This window comes from Phascolarctos cinereus, unplaced genomic scaffold (assembly GCF_003287225.1).
Source record: "Phascolarctos cinereus isolate Bilbo 61053 unplaced genomic scaffold, phaCin_HiC Scaffold_1;HRSCAF=81, whole genome shotgun sequence".
Taxonomy (NCBI): domain Eukaryota; kingdom Metazoa; phylum Chordata; class Mammalia; order Diprotodontia; family Phascolarctidae; genus Phascolarctos; species Phascolarctos cinereus.
In genome coordinates, this window is record NW_027555514.1 from 242,845,476 (window position 1) to 242,859,129 (window position 13,654).

Sequence of the window (13,654 nt, forward strand, 5' to 3'; positions counted from 1 at the left end):
CATTTTTAAAAGAGAGATAGCTTCTGCTCTCTCTTCTTCTACTCTCTAGAACGTATGGCTTGGAACTCTTTCTGGGACTTCCCAAGAGGGTTGGAAGGATATGGAAGAGGGATATCCCTTCTCTACTCTGGCAGAAATGGTATTTTCTCAAATGTGACAGTAAGATCATGTGCTCATCCAGATAAGTCTGAGTAGGGATCTCAAGGTCCTGACTTTCTTCCATGCTTGCTATTTCTTTGCCTAAATTCAGATGACCAACCATAAAGCCTCTCAGATGGATGTTTTGATGGTGGCCTGGTGACTTTGAGAGGGAAGGAGCTCACAAGTTAGTGTTGACTGGTAGTGAGATGTCTCTTTGGAGAAGATGACCACTGCCAGGAAGAGGAGCCCAAGGCCTGGAATGGCTTGCCAGAAGATATGGAACTAAATAAATTATTTCAACAGTGCAGCACCAAGATGAAATCAAATTCACAAGTCAATTTAGAAGTCTCACAAAATATTTCATGTTTTGATCTTTTTTAAGTATCCACCTCATCAGATTATAATAGGAATTTTAATTTACTGTTTCATTTTCAAATCTTTGTCAATGTGTTCTTGTGACGTTTTATTTTCATGTGTGTGTTTTACTCATTTCTTTTGTGTGGAGGCAATAAATAGTTGCCCTACACCTGATCTACAGGGTACCTTGAATATATTTCTAATCCTATCTTGAGGGAGACCTTGACATGAGTTAAACCTAAGAGGTAAATGATTCCCCTCAGGGTTCTGGTGTTGGGGTGTAAAGAGCCCAGAGAATTGCAGAAAAAGACCTTGACTTTCTTTAAACTGACTGGGCTCTGCCAGTACTAAATTTGTTATCCTTATGAGGATCCATAATTAAGGGCCCCTTTAGAGAGAGAAGGAAAGTGACACAGTCCACTCCGGACCCAGCAGCAGTTCTCTGTTGTTACATATACAAAGGAAATACCAGGCCGGGGATAAGGCACTAGCAGCTGGTGGGAGGAGAGATCAGCAAAGGCCTCATACAGGAAGGAGCATTTGATCTGAGCTTTGAAGGAGGGATTCTAAGTCATAGGTGAGGAGAGAGTGCTAATGTTGATGCTCTACTATTTGGCTTACAAAAATCCTTTACAAAAATGGGAGGAAGGGGAGTTTGATGCATATGCCATATTGTCAGCCTATTAAGATGGTACCATCCAATATGGAAGACACTAGGGAGATTTCTCTGGAATGCTGGGGTGAGGGAGGGTGCACTAGAATATGCATGGACATTGTGCATTGGCCCATCATTTGATTAGGAGGCTTTTTTCCATTGGCTGCATAGCCAGAATTGCCAGCATCTTTAAAACAGCTGTCTCAGCATGTATGGTGGCTTTTGTCTCACGCCCATCTGAGTAAGAAGGTAGTTCCTTCAATCATATAATATGGTAAAGGGGAAGGGCATTAGGACTCTTAATCCCCAGGCCATATCATCCCAGAGAACCAGGCTTGGATCTTTGGTCTTTTTGTTTGTTATTTTTTTATTTCAGGTAAAGGGAGTGCAATCTCCATTTTGGCCCAGGAACTGGACCTCCAAGAATCTAGGATTCTAAGAATTCAGACTGGGTGCTGCAGGCAGGACAGCAATAAGGTCCAGAGGAGTGAGGACCCTTTGGACTCCAGACAGAGCAATTTTGGACCTTTACTCAGAGGGACCAATGCTATGTAAATATTGATCTAAATTATAAGCCTAGGGGCAGCTAGCTGGTACAGTGGATAGAGCACCGGTCCTGGATTCAGGAGGACCTGAGTTCAAATCCAGCCTCAGACACATGACACTTACTAGCTGTGTAACCCTGGGCAAGTCACTTAACCCCCTTGCCTAGCAAAAATAAATAAATAAATAAATTATAAGCCTAATCTTCCTCCAACCCAGAATGAGACAAGGAGGAGGAATTCTGCCCCCAAGGTATTGGAGGGAAATGTTTGTGTATATATATGTTCTTGCTATTATCTTTTAAGTAAATATTTCTTTATAAAAGCCAATCTGGGGGCAGCTCAGTGGCTCAGTAGATAGAGCACCAGCTCTGGAGTCAGGAGGACCTGAGTTCAAATCTGGCCTCAGACATTTGACACTTACTAGCTATGTGGCCCTGGGCAAGTTGCTAAACTCTGATTACCAACCCCCCCCCACCAAAAAAAAGCCAATCTGATGTTAAGTTCATTGAAACTGGAGTGTTATTCATTGGCATTTTGCCAGTGGGGGGGTTTAAATGGCTGGAAAAGAGACAACCTCAAATCCCTTCAGAGAACCCAGAGGGAGGTTAAAATGTAACACCTTCAATGAGAGTGGCCAAAATCAACCCCGCTCCACATACACTAACTCACTTGATCTTCATTAACACAATAGCAAAATAGGCATTACAATCTCCACTTGTATAGATGGACTAAGAGAGACCCAACAAGTGTGGCAACATGGGGCAGGGAAGAGAGCGCTAGGTTAGTAATCTGAGGACCTGGGTTCTAATCCCAGTGATGCCACTTAACTACCTGCAGGACTTTGGGCAAATCATTTAATCCCTCTGGGACGCATTTTCCTCCCCTGTAAAATGAGACATTTAGAACCAGATGATTTCTAAGGTCCCTTCCTCCTCTAAATCTATAACTACATGACTTGCCCAAGGTCACACTACTACTAAATGCTGGAAGTGGGATTTGAACTTAAGACTGTCCTAACATCAAAGACGGTGTACTTTGCACACTGCCTCTCTGACGCCCTTGCTGTGTTCGTTAGCCTTCAGGCACCATCAGAATGGTTTCCTACTATCGCATTGATATAATAGAGGCTTCTAGCTGGTGCTGTGACTAGGGTGAAGGACTCTAATCAGGAATTATAAATCCAGCTTCACTAGCTGTGTGACCATGAGCCATTTAACTTTCTCTGCCTCAATTTCTTTATCTGTAAAATAATAGAACCTACTTTATAGGGTTATCGTGAGAATCAAATGAGATACTGCTATAAGAAATGACAAGCAAGATGATTTCAGAAAAACCTGGAAAGACGTACATGAACTGACCCAAAGTAAAGTGAGCAGAACCAGGAGAATTTTGTACACAGTAACAGCAATATTGTATAATGATCAACTGTGAATGACTTGGCTCTTCTCAACAATACGATAATCTAAGACAATCCCAAAGGTGAATGATGAAAACATGCTGTCTGCCTCCAGAGGAGGGAGGGAGGGATAGAATTTGAAACTCAAAACTTTAAAAAAAATGTTTAAAACTGTTTTAACATGTAATTGGGGAAAATAAAATATTATTTAAAAAAATAAAATGAGATAATTTATGAAAAACACTTAGAAAACCTTAAAGTGATCTATAAATGTGTGATAATACTTATTAGGCATGCCTTGATTAGGAAGCATGCCTATGGGCACTGCTCACAAAGCTGGATCAATGACCAAAGAAAGGGTAGGCAGTTTAAAAGACTGGATAAAAATCAGGAAAAAGATTTGAGGAAATGGAGACTGGCAAAGAGGTCCATGTGTATTCTTTTCCTCAAACCACTTAGATAGGCTTGAAAAACTAAGTCATTTACACCCTGTAGGGAAATCCCATCCCTCACATTTCCCAGTATGAAAGGGGAAGAGGATCAAAGCCGAGAGATGGGTCACCCAGATGACGAAATAAGTATCTAATCCACACAGTCGGAAGAGCTCAAACCTGTGCTTGAAAGAAAGATAGAAACCAATAGTAAAGTCTTGACTTCCTAAGTCACTTACACAGATTAAACACTAACTCCATGGGAGATTTTGCTATAAGTAGGGGAAATCCCAGAGTGCCTTTATCAGCTCTCCAGAGGAGTAGCTTGAAGGAGGAAACTGAGTTCCTGGTTGTTTGCTTAAAAGTGGGATTTGACTTGGTCTTCGGAGATCACATTGACTGATAGGAAATACCCACACTGGATGATGCATTGAAGTGTTTGATTTTATTCACTTCTAACATGATTATAGTTATGTAAACAGTTATGCCTCTAAAAGTGACATTAAATGAAAAGTAACAGGAATAGTATGAGGTACAGTTTCCTGGAACAGAATGTGAGAAGAGCCATGATCTGATTGGATGAATGTTACCAACCTCAACAGGTATGGGGCTAAGAGGAGAAAGGTAGTTAGCTTTCTGAGAGTCAGAGAAAGCTCGGCAGCCCCCTAGAGCACCCTCTAGTGTTAAGTGGTGCACATATCTATTGAGAGTGAATTTGAGATTGAAAGCACTTGGTCTTTATTACTGAACAGAATCAGGCAAGTGCTCAGATTGCTTCCCCGGAGGGAGTGGGGTCACACTTAGAGGAATACCATTGTTTTCTTCAGTAATCCTTGAGAAAATCAAAGAAAATAATCTAATTCCCATTATTCCATCTATCCTGTGAAACCCCAGATACTATTCTTCAATGTAATTGAAGAAATATTTATTACCTATTACCTATGATACTCAGTAGAGGACACTGGGGATGCAAAAACAAAATCAGACATGATTCCTGTCCTCCAAAAGCTTACAAACCTGCAGAAGGGATATGATGTGCACGCAATGTAAATTTCAGTATTACATATTCCAGAATGACATGAAAGATTGAAGGGAATAGCTGAGAGTATCACGCAAGAATTTGTGGAGGAGGACAGATTTTGTGGGACAAAGACAGGTCACTTTCTCAGTCCAGTCCTTTAATCTTGCACCTAAAGAAATATGTGGCATTTTATCATCCTCTAGTGAGAGGGCCCCCATTAATAGAGAAACACAGCCCCCTGCTGGTTGATTTAAGGAAATTCAAAAGAGAATTTCTGGGCCTGTTTAGGCATTAGCCCTAAAGGCCATGACTGCTGCGCAAAGAATTCACCCCCTGGGCCAGATACTTACTGAGTACATCAGTGAATCTAGGATACTGAGGTCAGTCTTGGGTTTGGAGAAACAAATTTTGCTTAAGAAGAGCTATTTGTTCAGTCATATTTTAGTCATGTCTGATTCTTGGGTGACCCCATTTGGGGTTTTCTAGGCAAAGATACTGGAAGCAGTTTGCCATTTCCTTCTCCAGTTCATTTTATAGGTGATGAAACTGAGGTGAACAAAGTTAGGTGACTTGCCCAGGATCACAAAGCTAGGAAGTATCTGAGGCAAGATTTGAACTCAGGAAAATGAGTCTTCGTGACTCCAAGATCTATCTCCTGAACCACCTAACTGCTCCAGACTTCCTGGTCACCTAAGTCCAAAAGCCAGCACATGTCCACCTTTCTAACTGTCATGGCACACAATTCAATCAATGCTGTGTCTTTGCTGAATATCCTTTTCATGCTATTGCTAAGTAAACTTCCTTTTACTAACCAGGTTTACTACAAGTGTTCAATTTCATTCCATTCCCACACCTGAGTGATCAGGCCCACCTGAGTTGGTCCTGGCCTAGAAGATTTTTGCTTTGTTTTGTTGTAGTCATTTCATATATTATTTCTTGGTTCTAATTATTTCACTTGGTCTATTCATACAAGTCTTCTCTTGCTTCTCTAGATTATTCATATTCTAAGTTTCTTACAGCACACACTATTCCATTACATTCATATATCACAACTTGGAAGTTGCCAATTACCACAGATAATTTAATCTGGGCCATTTCCAGCTCATTGCACTATTTGCCTTATTACTGAAGAAAAGAAATGAATGATAAGCAGAGATACGATATCTACAGGGCCATAAACTGGAAGTGCTAGCAATTAAGATTGCACTGGAGACATCATCTTGAAGGGGAATGGCCTTCAATAACAAAACACAAGAATTTACTGTTTTTCAGAGAAATCCCAGTTCTGTCTAACCATCATTGTATACAGTGTTTGCTTTATTGTTTTGTGTTATTTCTTCCTGAAAATTATGTACCTTACAGGTGACCACAAAAAAATTAATCAATGTTTTATCACATCATCCAGAAATGGAGGAAGCAGCCAAGAGAACTGGAGCTAAACTTTAATGCAGAGGCAAATACGACATAGGTGTTGTTCTCCCCCATGGGAGGAACTATCAAGGGCAAAGCTTGCTTTGTCTTCATCTTTGTACCTAATGCCTAGAAGTGCCTGGCGACACATTTGGTGCTCTTATGGACTTGCCAGGAAAATAATGAAGTTATGACATCAATATGATCTCAAGTATATAGTAGTGGTTCCATCACAGCTAAAGGAAATATGGTGGGCTATCCACGCCCACCACGACGCTCTGCTGAATATGTCACTCGAGCTCATTTGGATGAAACAAGACATATTTGCTGGCATGTCCAATGATCTAACAATGAGTTGGTCAGTCAATAAGCCCTTACTACATGTCAGGTATTGTACTAAATTCTAGGAATAAAAAGAAAGGCCAAAATAATCCCTTTCCTCAAGGAGCTCATATGCTAATGGAGGATACAACATATAAATAACTTGGTGTATAAAAATTATTTACACAGTAGATAGAATGTAATCAGAAGGGAAGGCACCAGCAGTAGAGGAGGCAGAGGGAGGGGGATGTAGTGTGCTAGAAAAGGCCTCCTGCTAAAGGTGGAATTTTAGCTAAAGCTTAAAGGAAGCCAAGGAAACTGACAAACAGAGGTAAGAAAGGAGGTCATGGCAGGCAAATATGCCCTGCAGAAGATGGAGGAAATTCCCATAAACGTGATTCGTGGTCAGACTTGTCACCTCTTAAAGGCATCCTACTTTGTACCAGTTAACCACTCCTCTACACTGTCACTTGATTCCCTGCCCAATATTGCCATCATAGATCATATAGTGGGTGTTATTTCTCAAGGAAAGTAGCATCCATTGGCTACAGCCCCTATGCTTATGTCAGCAATTCTGCCATTGACAGACTGCCCAGTTCCACTGAAGACAGAAATTGTAGGAACTATCTGATGTTATGCTTGGTACTCTATCTGCCATTTACAAATGTTGGGTAGTAGTTGTACTTCTAGGCGTTTCTACCCCAGCTAAAACTTCGTCATAAATTGAGTCCTTCTCCACTCTAAAACTGGGCTGTAGCCAATGAATGCAGGAGACAAGGCAAAATGGAGCAAGCCATCATCTCAAGGAGTGTTTTACTAAGGGCATCAATGATTCCAGAAGCACTGCAGTACAGTGGAAAAAATCCTGGCTCTGGAGTCAGAGGACCTAGGTTCAAATTTTATCTGACACTTAGTACCTGAGTAATTTCAATGTTATTTATGTTAACCTACATGGTAGTTAGGAGAGCATTAGGATTTGGAAATGAGGGTAGAAGGTGGTGTTAGAGCTCCATACTAAGAGGAAGCAAGAGAGTTAGTAGTAAGATTGGAGGAGTCCATTGCACGTATGTGGGTGGATCAGGAGAGATGACTAGTGTTAACAGCAGAGCTGTAGATGTAAGTAAAAGACCAAAAACAAAAAAAAAAGGTCGGTTAGGTTAGACAAAGTTCAGGAAAGGGAATAATACATGCTAAAGCTGGAAAGACAGGTTGGCACCAGGTTGTGAAGGGCTTTAAAACCCAGACAGAGGTTATATTTTATCCTAGAGGTGACCAAGACGCCCCTGGAATTTACTAATAACATGGTCAGATCCTAACTTAAAATCACTTTGAAAGCTGTGTTGGGGATGAATTGGTGTAGGAAGAGCCTGAGGGTCTGAACTAGTGGAGTGGCTACACAAGTAGACAGAAGGGGACATGGGGGCCTTACGAGATAGATGTGGAGGTGGATATGAAAAAATTCAGCAACTGACGTATGCCAGTCCCCGGGGACCTGAAAAAGGGTAAACCGGCATCTAGCAGATGAATTAGTAAAATCCAGGTGTTTTACATCTGTAACTTGCTTCTCTAGCTCCTTACACTTTCCTCCCTCACTTTACACCTCATGGGTCTCTCTCTTCCTAATAGCTTTCATCCAAGGGAAAGGGAGTTCTATACAGTTTACGGGGAAATGTAGTCCTCACAACTTGGAACTCTGAATGAATCTTCTCATGAAAACATCTCTACATATTCTATAATACTCTTGACAATTCTAAGTGGCAGTGTGGTATAATGGAAGGAGCTCTGAAGATGGAGTCAATACACTCAAATAAATTCCAAATTCTGATTGTGACTAGGTAGATATATAACCCTGGGCAAATCACAACCTATTTGAATTTTACTGCAAAATGGAAATCATAACCTGGGGTCATAGCAAGCAAAATAACTTTGTAAACCTTAGAACACTTATTTACAACTATAATATATTTATTAAACCCACAATGGGCCTAATTTTAGGGGTAAGACTACCTGCACTAGAAACACAAGTACCATTTACATTGTTTCTAGGGGAAAATGTATGTAGTTCCAAATAACTTCTATAGAAATTGGTTAATAACTTGGAAACGACATAGAATAGAAAAAATTTTTAAATGAGGATACTTAAAAACATGTTATCTAAAAATCGGTTTACTATTCTTTCAGTGTTCACATGTGATGTATCTATTCATAGAATAAATTTTAAAATCATTTCATTATCTACAAGTTACATTACTACTCAATAGGTAAAGGTAGGCAAAACAACTAGAAAATATATGAACAATATAATTATACTTCTATAGTCAAGGCTAATTGTTTGTTCTGCTCAGATTAGAGCCATTAGTTTCTGAGAAAAAAAAACCGGAAGTGTTAATTTTCTAAGTAATTTTTTTCCCATCAATGACCCACAGTCGCTCAATACTTTTACGGTTGTGAACAAATAAATGGACAATATTTGAAGAAATGTAAATAAAACTGTAACAAAATTATGTGAAATCATTCTTTATTAATATGGCTATGGAACAAATAGAGTAGTGGAAATGACTATAATTAAGATCAGGGCATTAAAAAAAACCCTGATATTTGTCTGGAATTTTACAGTGCACTAGTTAATTATTACAACAAATATAAATATTTTTCTGACCTATACTATTGACAGTAATGTACAAAAACAGGGAATAGGAAAGACGGAAATAAAGGGAAGAGACAGACACCACCCTTCTCCCTCTGACATAGTTATACTAACAAGAATAGGTACAGAAAAAAAGAAACAAATATAGTTCCCCGGAGCAATATCCCTAGCTTAGGACCATACTAATGTGAAAAGCCATGTTGCATTTTTTACCATTCTAGGCACCAGCATGACTAATATAACCTCATGGTTTCATCTTAGAGAGCCTAAAAGAATGAGGCTGAGGGACAGCTCTCTACCTGTCCCTTATAGACTGGGCCAAATTTAAAAAACCCCACTGAGGACAAAACTACTATTTTCACACACCCTACTCTGTCTCGTCATCACCAGTCTTTTGTGGCTGTTTATTAATCCTGATGACTAAGTCAACAGTTAAGAGTTTTGTCAAGCAGTGAAGTACCGATGTCAGTAATTGGTATTTACAAGCTACTGATTCCAGGCCTGTTTGACTTGCTGCCATCCACTGCTTGGCTTGTAGAGCATGCACAGTCCTTAAGTACACATTACAAAAACTTTTATTTCCCCTCTTAGCCGTATAAAGGGTTTTTGGAACACTCAGCAGTGCATTAGCTATTAATGAACTAATCATACGTATTTCTGGCTGTTGGCACTGTCTGGAATAATCAAGAAGATAATAATGTAACAGGATCTCAAAGTGACCACCTACTGGTAAAACAGAACCAGCCTGTATAAAGGAGGTACAGTAACTTTTCGAAGTGTTCTGAAATACCTCCTTTGATGTCATGCCTGTGGTTGTATTGCTCATTTTGCAAGTCTGTTCCACAACACTTACATACCCATCAGGAATTTCTATCAGAGAATCACCATTACAACCACACCTGATAGCAACAAGCGGTTCCTCAGCATTGATAATCCCAATTTTGTTGGGATAAGTACATATTAGGGATTCAAAGTCCCCCTTAATTTTGTGTGTGTGAGTTGTACTTGGAGTACTATTCTCTGATTCTATACTTGACAGTACCAAACCGGGAGTGGCTCTGAAATGAGGCTGCATTCCTGATGGATCACCTTCACTCTTTAAAACTGAGCCTAGACACTGTCTTTCAAACAAAGCTCTATAAACTTCTGTCAAATGGTAACTTTGTTTATTATCTCTATGAGTAACAGAATTTGAGGTCTCATTTTGGTTGTTTCCTTGAGCTTTGTAACTGAGATAAAGCACCTTAAGCACTTGTCGAAGTACTTTAAATGCCCCATGGAAAGCGTGAATATGCTGGTCAGTAAGGCCTTGCACTGGTCCACAAAGAACTAAACAGTGGGGTATAAAAGAGTGTGTGCTAAGAAAGCCAAGATGAACATACCTTTTGGAATTAAGTAAAATGGGCTGACAAAATTGTACTAATGCAGTGTCAGAGATGTGACACTGTGAAGTAGCCCATGATGGCATAAAAGGTGACAGAGCAACAATTCTACAAAGGAGAGAAATTTCTTCTGATGGTATGCACTCTACCACTGATATGCCATTCAGTTTTGCATAATAAATAACTGCATCGTGTTGCTTCACACGAGACAAAAGCAATTTTATGCCCTTACTTTGCAAATCATTCATTATGGTTGCTGTCCTTTCTGTAATCCAAATTTGAGATGCCTGAAACTGTGCTTCTGACTTTACAACAAGCTCAGAACCAGAGGTGGAAAGTGCAGGCTCAATGGGTTCAGTTACAATGATTATTCTCATATCACCATCTGCTGGGCAGTAAACAGAAAAATCTCTATGAATAACAAACCCTGATACGATCCTTGAACTTGAAACTGGAAGTCCTGTAACAGCAGTGCACAATTCCAGAAAATATTCATCTACTAAATCAATCATTTCATCCTTACCATCTTCATGGCTCAAACATTTATAAAAATAATCACAAGTTAACTGGGAAATAAACTTCTGATTATTTCTTCCCACTCTTCCACAAAAATATGCATCTAATAGTAATTCTAGTGAGCGCCTACAAAACTTTTTCTCTTCTCCAGAAAAAGAAAAGATGGACAAAAAGTGTTTACTCAAATATTGAGCCACAATGTAGTCTAATATATGTGCCTGAAATGTCAAAATGGCTTGAGAAATGTATTTCCACTGGCAACAACTTTTCCAGTGTCTTTGCTGGCTTTGAATACTTCCCCCAAAAGAACCCCTTTCTTTATCAGTGATTGCCTTAAGTCCTCGAAGTAAATCACAAAGAAGAAGAATGAATGTTTTAGAACCATCTCCAGTCACATTCCGATTCATGGAAACACAAGTCACTATCACCCTGTTCGAAAAAGAAAAAAACAGAGCAATTAAGATTCACATGGCTTATTACGTCCAAATCTATATTTTTATAAGGAAAACATTTTCCTTCATTTAATTTTCGAAAGACCTGACTGACTCCTTTGTTATAATATTTCTCTAAGTAATACAATTATATTAATGGAACTCATTGGAAAGGAGGACAGGATTAGGTTAGAAAAAGAGAAATATATTGTCTTAAGGTTACTGGAAGAGGGGCTTTGGGGCAGCAAAATGCTATGTGAATTAGTAAAAATAAATTTTACAGCATGTGAAGTTCTAATCCTAGCACGGAGGTAGGCGATTTTGCAGTTATTTGAAAATGGGGACGTACTTCCTTCCCACTTCTGAAAATCCCTAGTTTCCTTTGGAGACTCAGTTTAAACATCACTTTCTACATGAGAACTTTTTCAGTCCTCACAGCTCATAGGGCCCTGAATTACCTTCCATCTATTTTGAATATACATATATATTTGTGCCTGCTGACTCCTTCATTAGGCTGTAAGTTCCCCAAGGGCAGGTGCTGTTTCTTTTTTTTGTTTGTTTGTTTGTTTTTAGGCAGTTGGGGTTAAGTGACTTGCCCAGGGTCACACAGCTAGTAAGTGTCAAGTGTTTGGTCTGAGGCCGGATTTGAACTCAGGTTCTCCTGACTTCAAGGCCGGTGCTCTATCCACTGCGCCACCTAGCTGCCCCGGGCAGGTGCTGTTTCAATAATCTTTGAATCCTTCAATCACTCTGTAAGCATTTATTAAATGCCTAATATTCGTCCAGCTCTTTGCTGAGCTCTGGGTAAACTGTTCCTGGCTTCAAGAAGCCTATTATGTAGCAATAGGCTATATGCCTGCTTCTCCACTCATAACATAGTCTTTACTTAGATCTTGGATATACAAACACAGGTATCTATGGGAACACATATATACACACATGTCCATGCTTATACACACAAGCATGTATATACCCATATAAAGGTATGTGTGTGTATACATATATATGCTTATATAAAATATGTATACCTGTGTCTATACACACATATACGTGTATGTACATATACTAAATGTAAAGACTGAATCTGTGGATTTCACTGGTAGAGGGAACTCCCTTTATCAATGCAAGTAAACAGCTTCTCTATGACTTAAGTCTCTGGAGTTGCCTAGACTCAGCAAAGCTTCTTAAACTTTTTCCACTCTCAAATCCTTCAGCACTTCTTAGACTGTGGGTTCAAGACCCACAGTTTAAGAAGCACTAGAGCACTGAAGAGGCAGGGCCTTGGAACAGGCAGGATTTTGACTCGATCTTTCTACACTTCCTCATACAAAACACAAGACAATTTGGGGGTTAAGGAGGAAGGAAAGGGAGTAACAGGGGAGAATCAGGAAAAGTTTCCAAGTATGACTACCTGACGTCTCCTCCACAGAATATAAAATTTTTGAAATAAGAAACTGTCATTGTCCTTCTCCACCAACATTACCTTGTTTTGTTTTGTTTTTCTTTTCTATCATGTCTGCAACTGGTCTTCCCCAAGAGAATGTAAGCTCCTCGGGGAAAAGAGATGTGTCATTTCTTTGGTATGCCCAGCTTCTGGTATATACCAAGAGCTTAACAAATGTTTGATAATCGATTTAAACTATGCTTTGCACGTACTGTCTTAAGGAGGGGTGGAAATAGATGGTATGACTTGTGGCAGGAAGGTGCTGCCTTACATAACGTGGGCTGGGCAGGACCGGCTAGTGCCTTCCTTCCTCACACTGCTCTGTATTTAAGTACTCTGCATATATGTTTATTTAATCACTTTAGGTCTATGCTGTGTATATGTCCTATATATTATCGTTTTCTCCCCCAACACAATATGAACTCCTAGAGCGCAAGGGCTGTCTTTTCTATCAGTATCTCGGCGCTTCGCCTCACACGTGATTTTTTCAGGCCTTCCTCTTCCCTCCCCCCACTTTAGATCGTAAGCTCCTCGAGGGCAGGGCCTTCCTTTTCCTAGTCGGGGTGGGCGCTTAATAAAGGTGGCATGATTGACTGACTGACAGTGGAGTGACGGAGGGAAGGGCGGGGGGGGGCTTGCTCCTACCTGGCCAGGGGATGCTCTACGTTTAGCGCCTCCAGGAGGTGGCCCCCGTCGCGGCTGAACAACACGTCGCCCGTGGGCTTCGTGTACAGCACCTGCCGCCCCTCGGGCCCCACGCAGCCGCTCACGATGCTCTCCAGGACCTCGGCCGCCTGCAGCGCGGCCCCGAGCCCTCCAGCCGTCGTGGTCGCCGCCATCGTCACGGCCGCTCCCGCCAAGGACCCGCCCTCCACCTTCCGAGCGAAGCGGAAGCGGCGCGGCGCGGCGCGAACTAGGCGGACGCTGCGGCGTCCGGGGGCGTGTGTGGGAGGGGGG

The 13,654-nt window shown here is 40.7% G+C and overlaps 1 protein-coding gene across 1 annotated transcript; it reads right to left on the reverse strand.

The window, feature by feature from the left end:
* Positions 1 to 8,778: 8,778 nt before the first annotated feature.
* BBS10 (Bardet-Biedl syndrome 10) lies at positions 8,779 to 13,654 on the reverse strand. The gene is made up of 2 exons (XM_020968893.2): positions 13,343 to 13,654; positions 8,779 to 11,251 (listed from the first exon to the last, which is right to left on the reverse strand). Exons 1-2 carry the CDS (start codon positions 13,534 to 13,536, stop codon positions 9,292 to 9,294), a joined length of 2,154 nt encoding a protein of 717 aa, XP_020824552.1. The 5' UTR covers positions 13,537 to 13,654; the 3' UTR covers positions 8,779 to 9,291.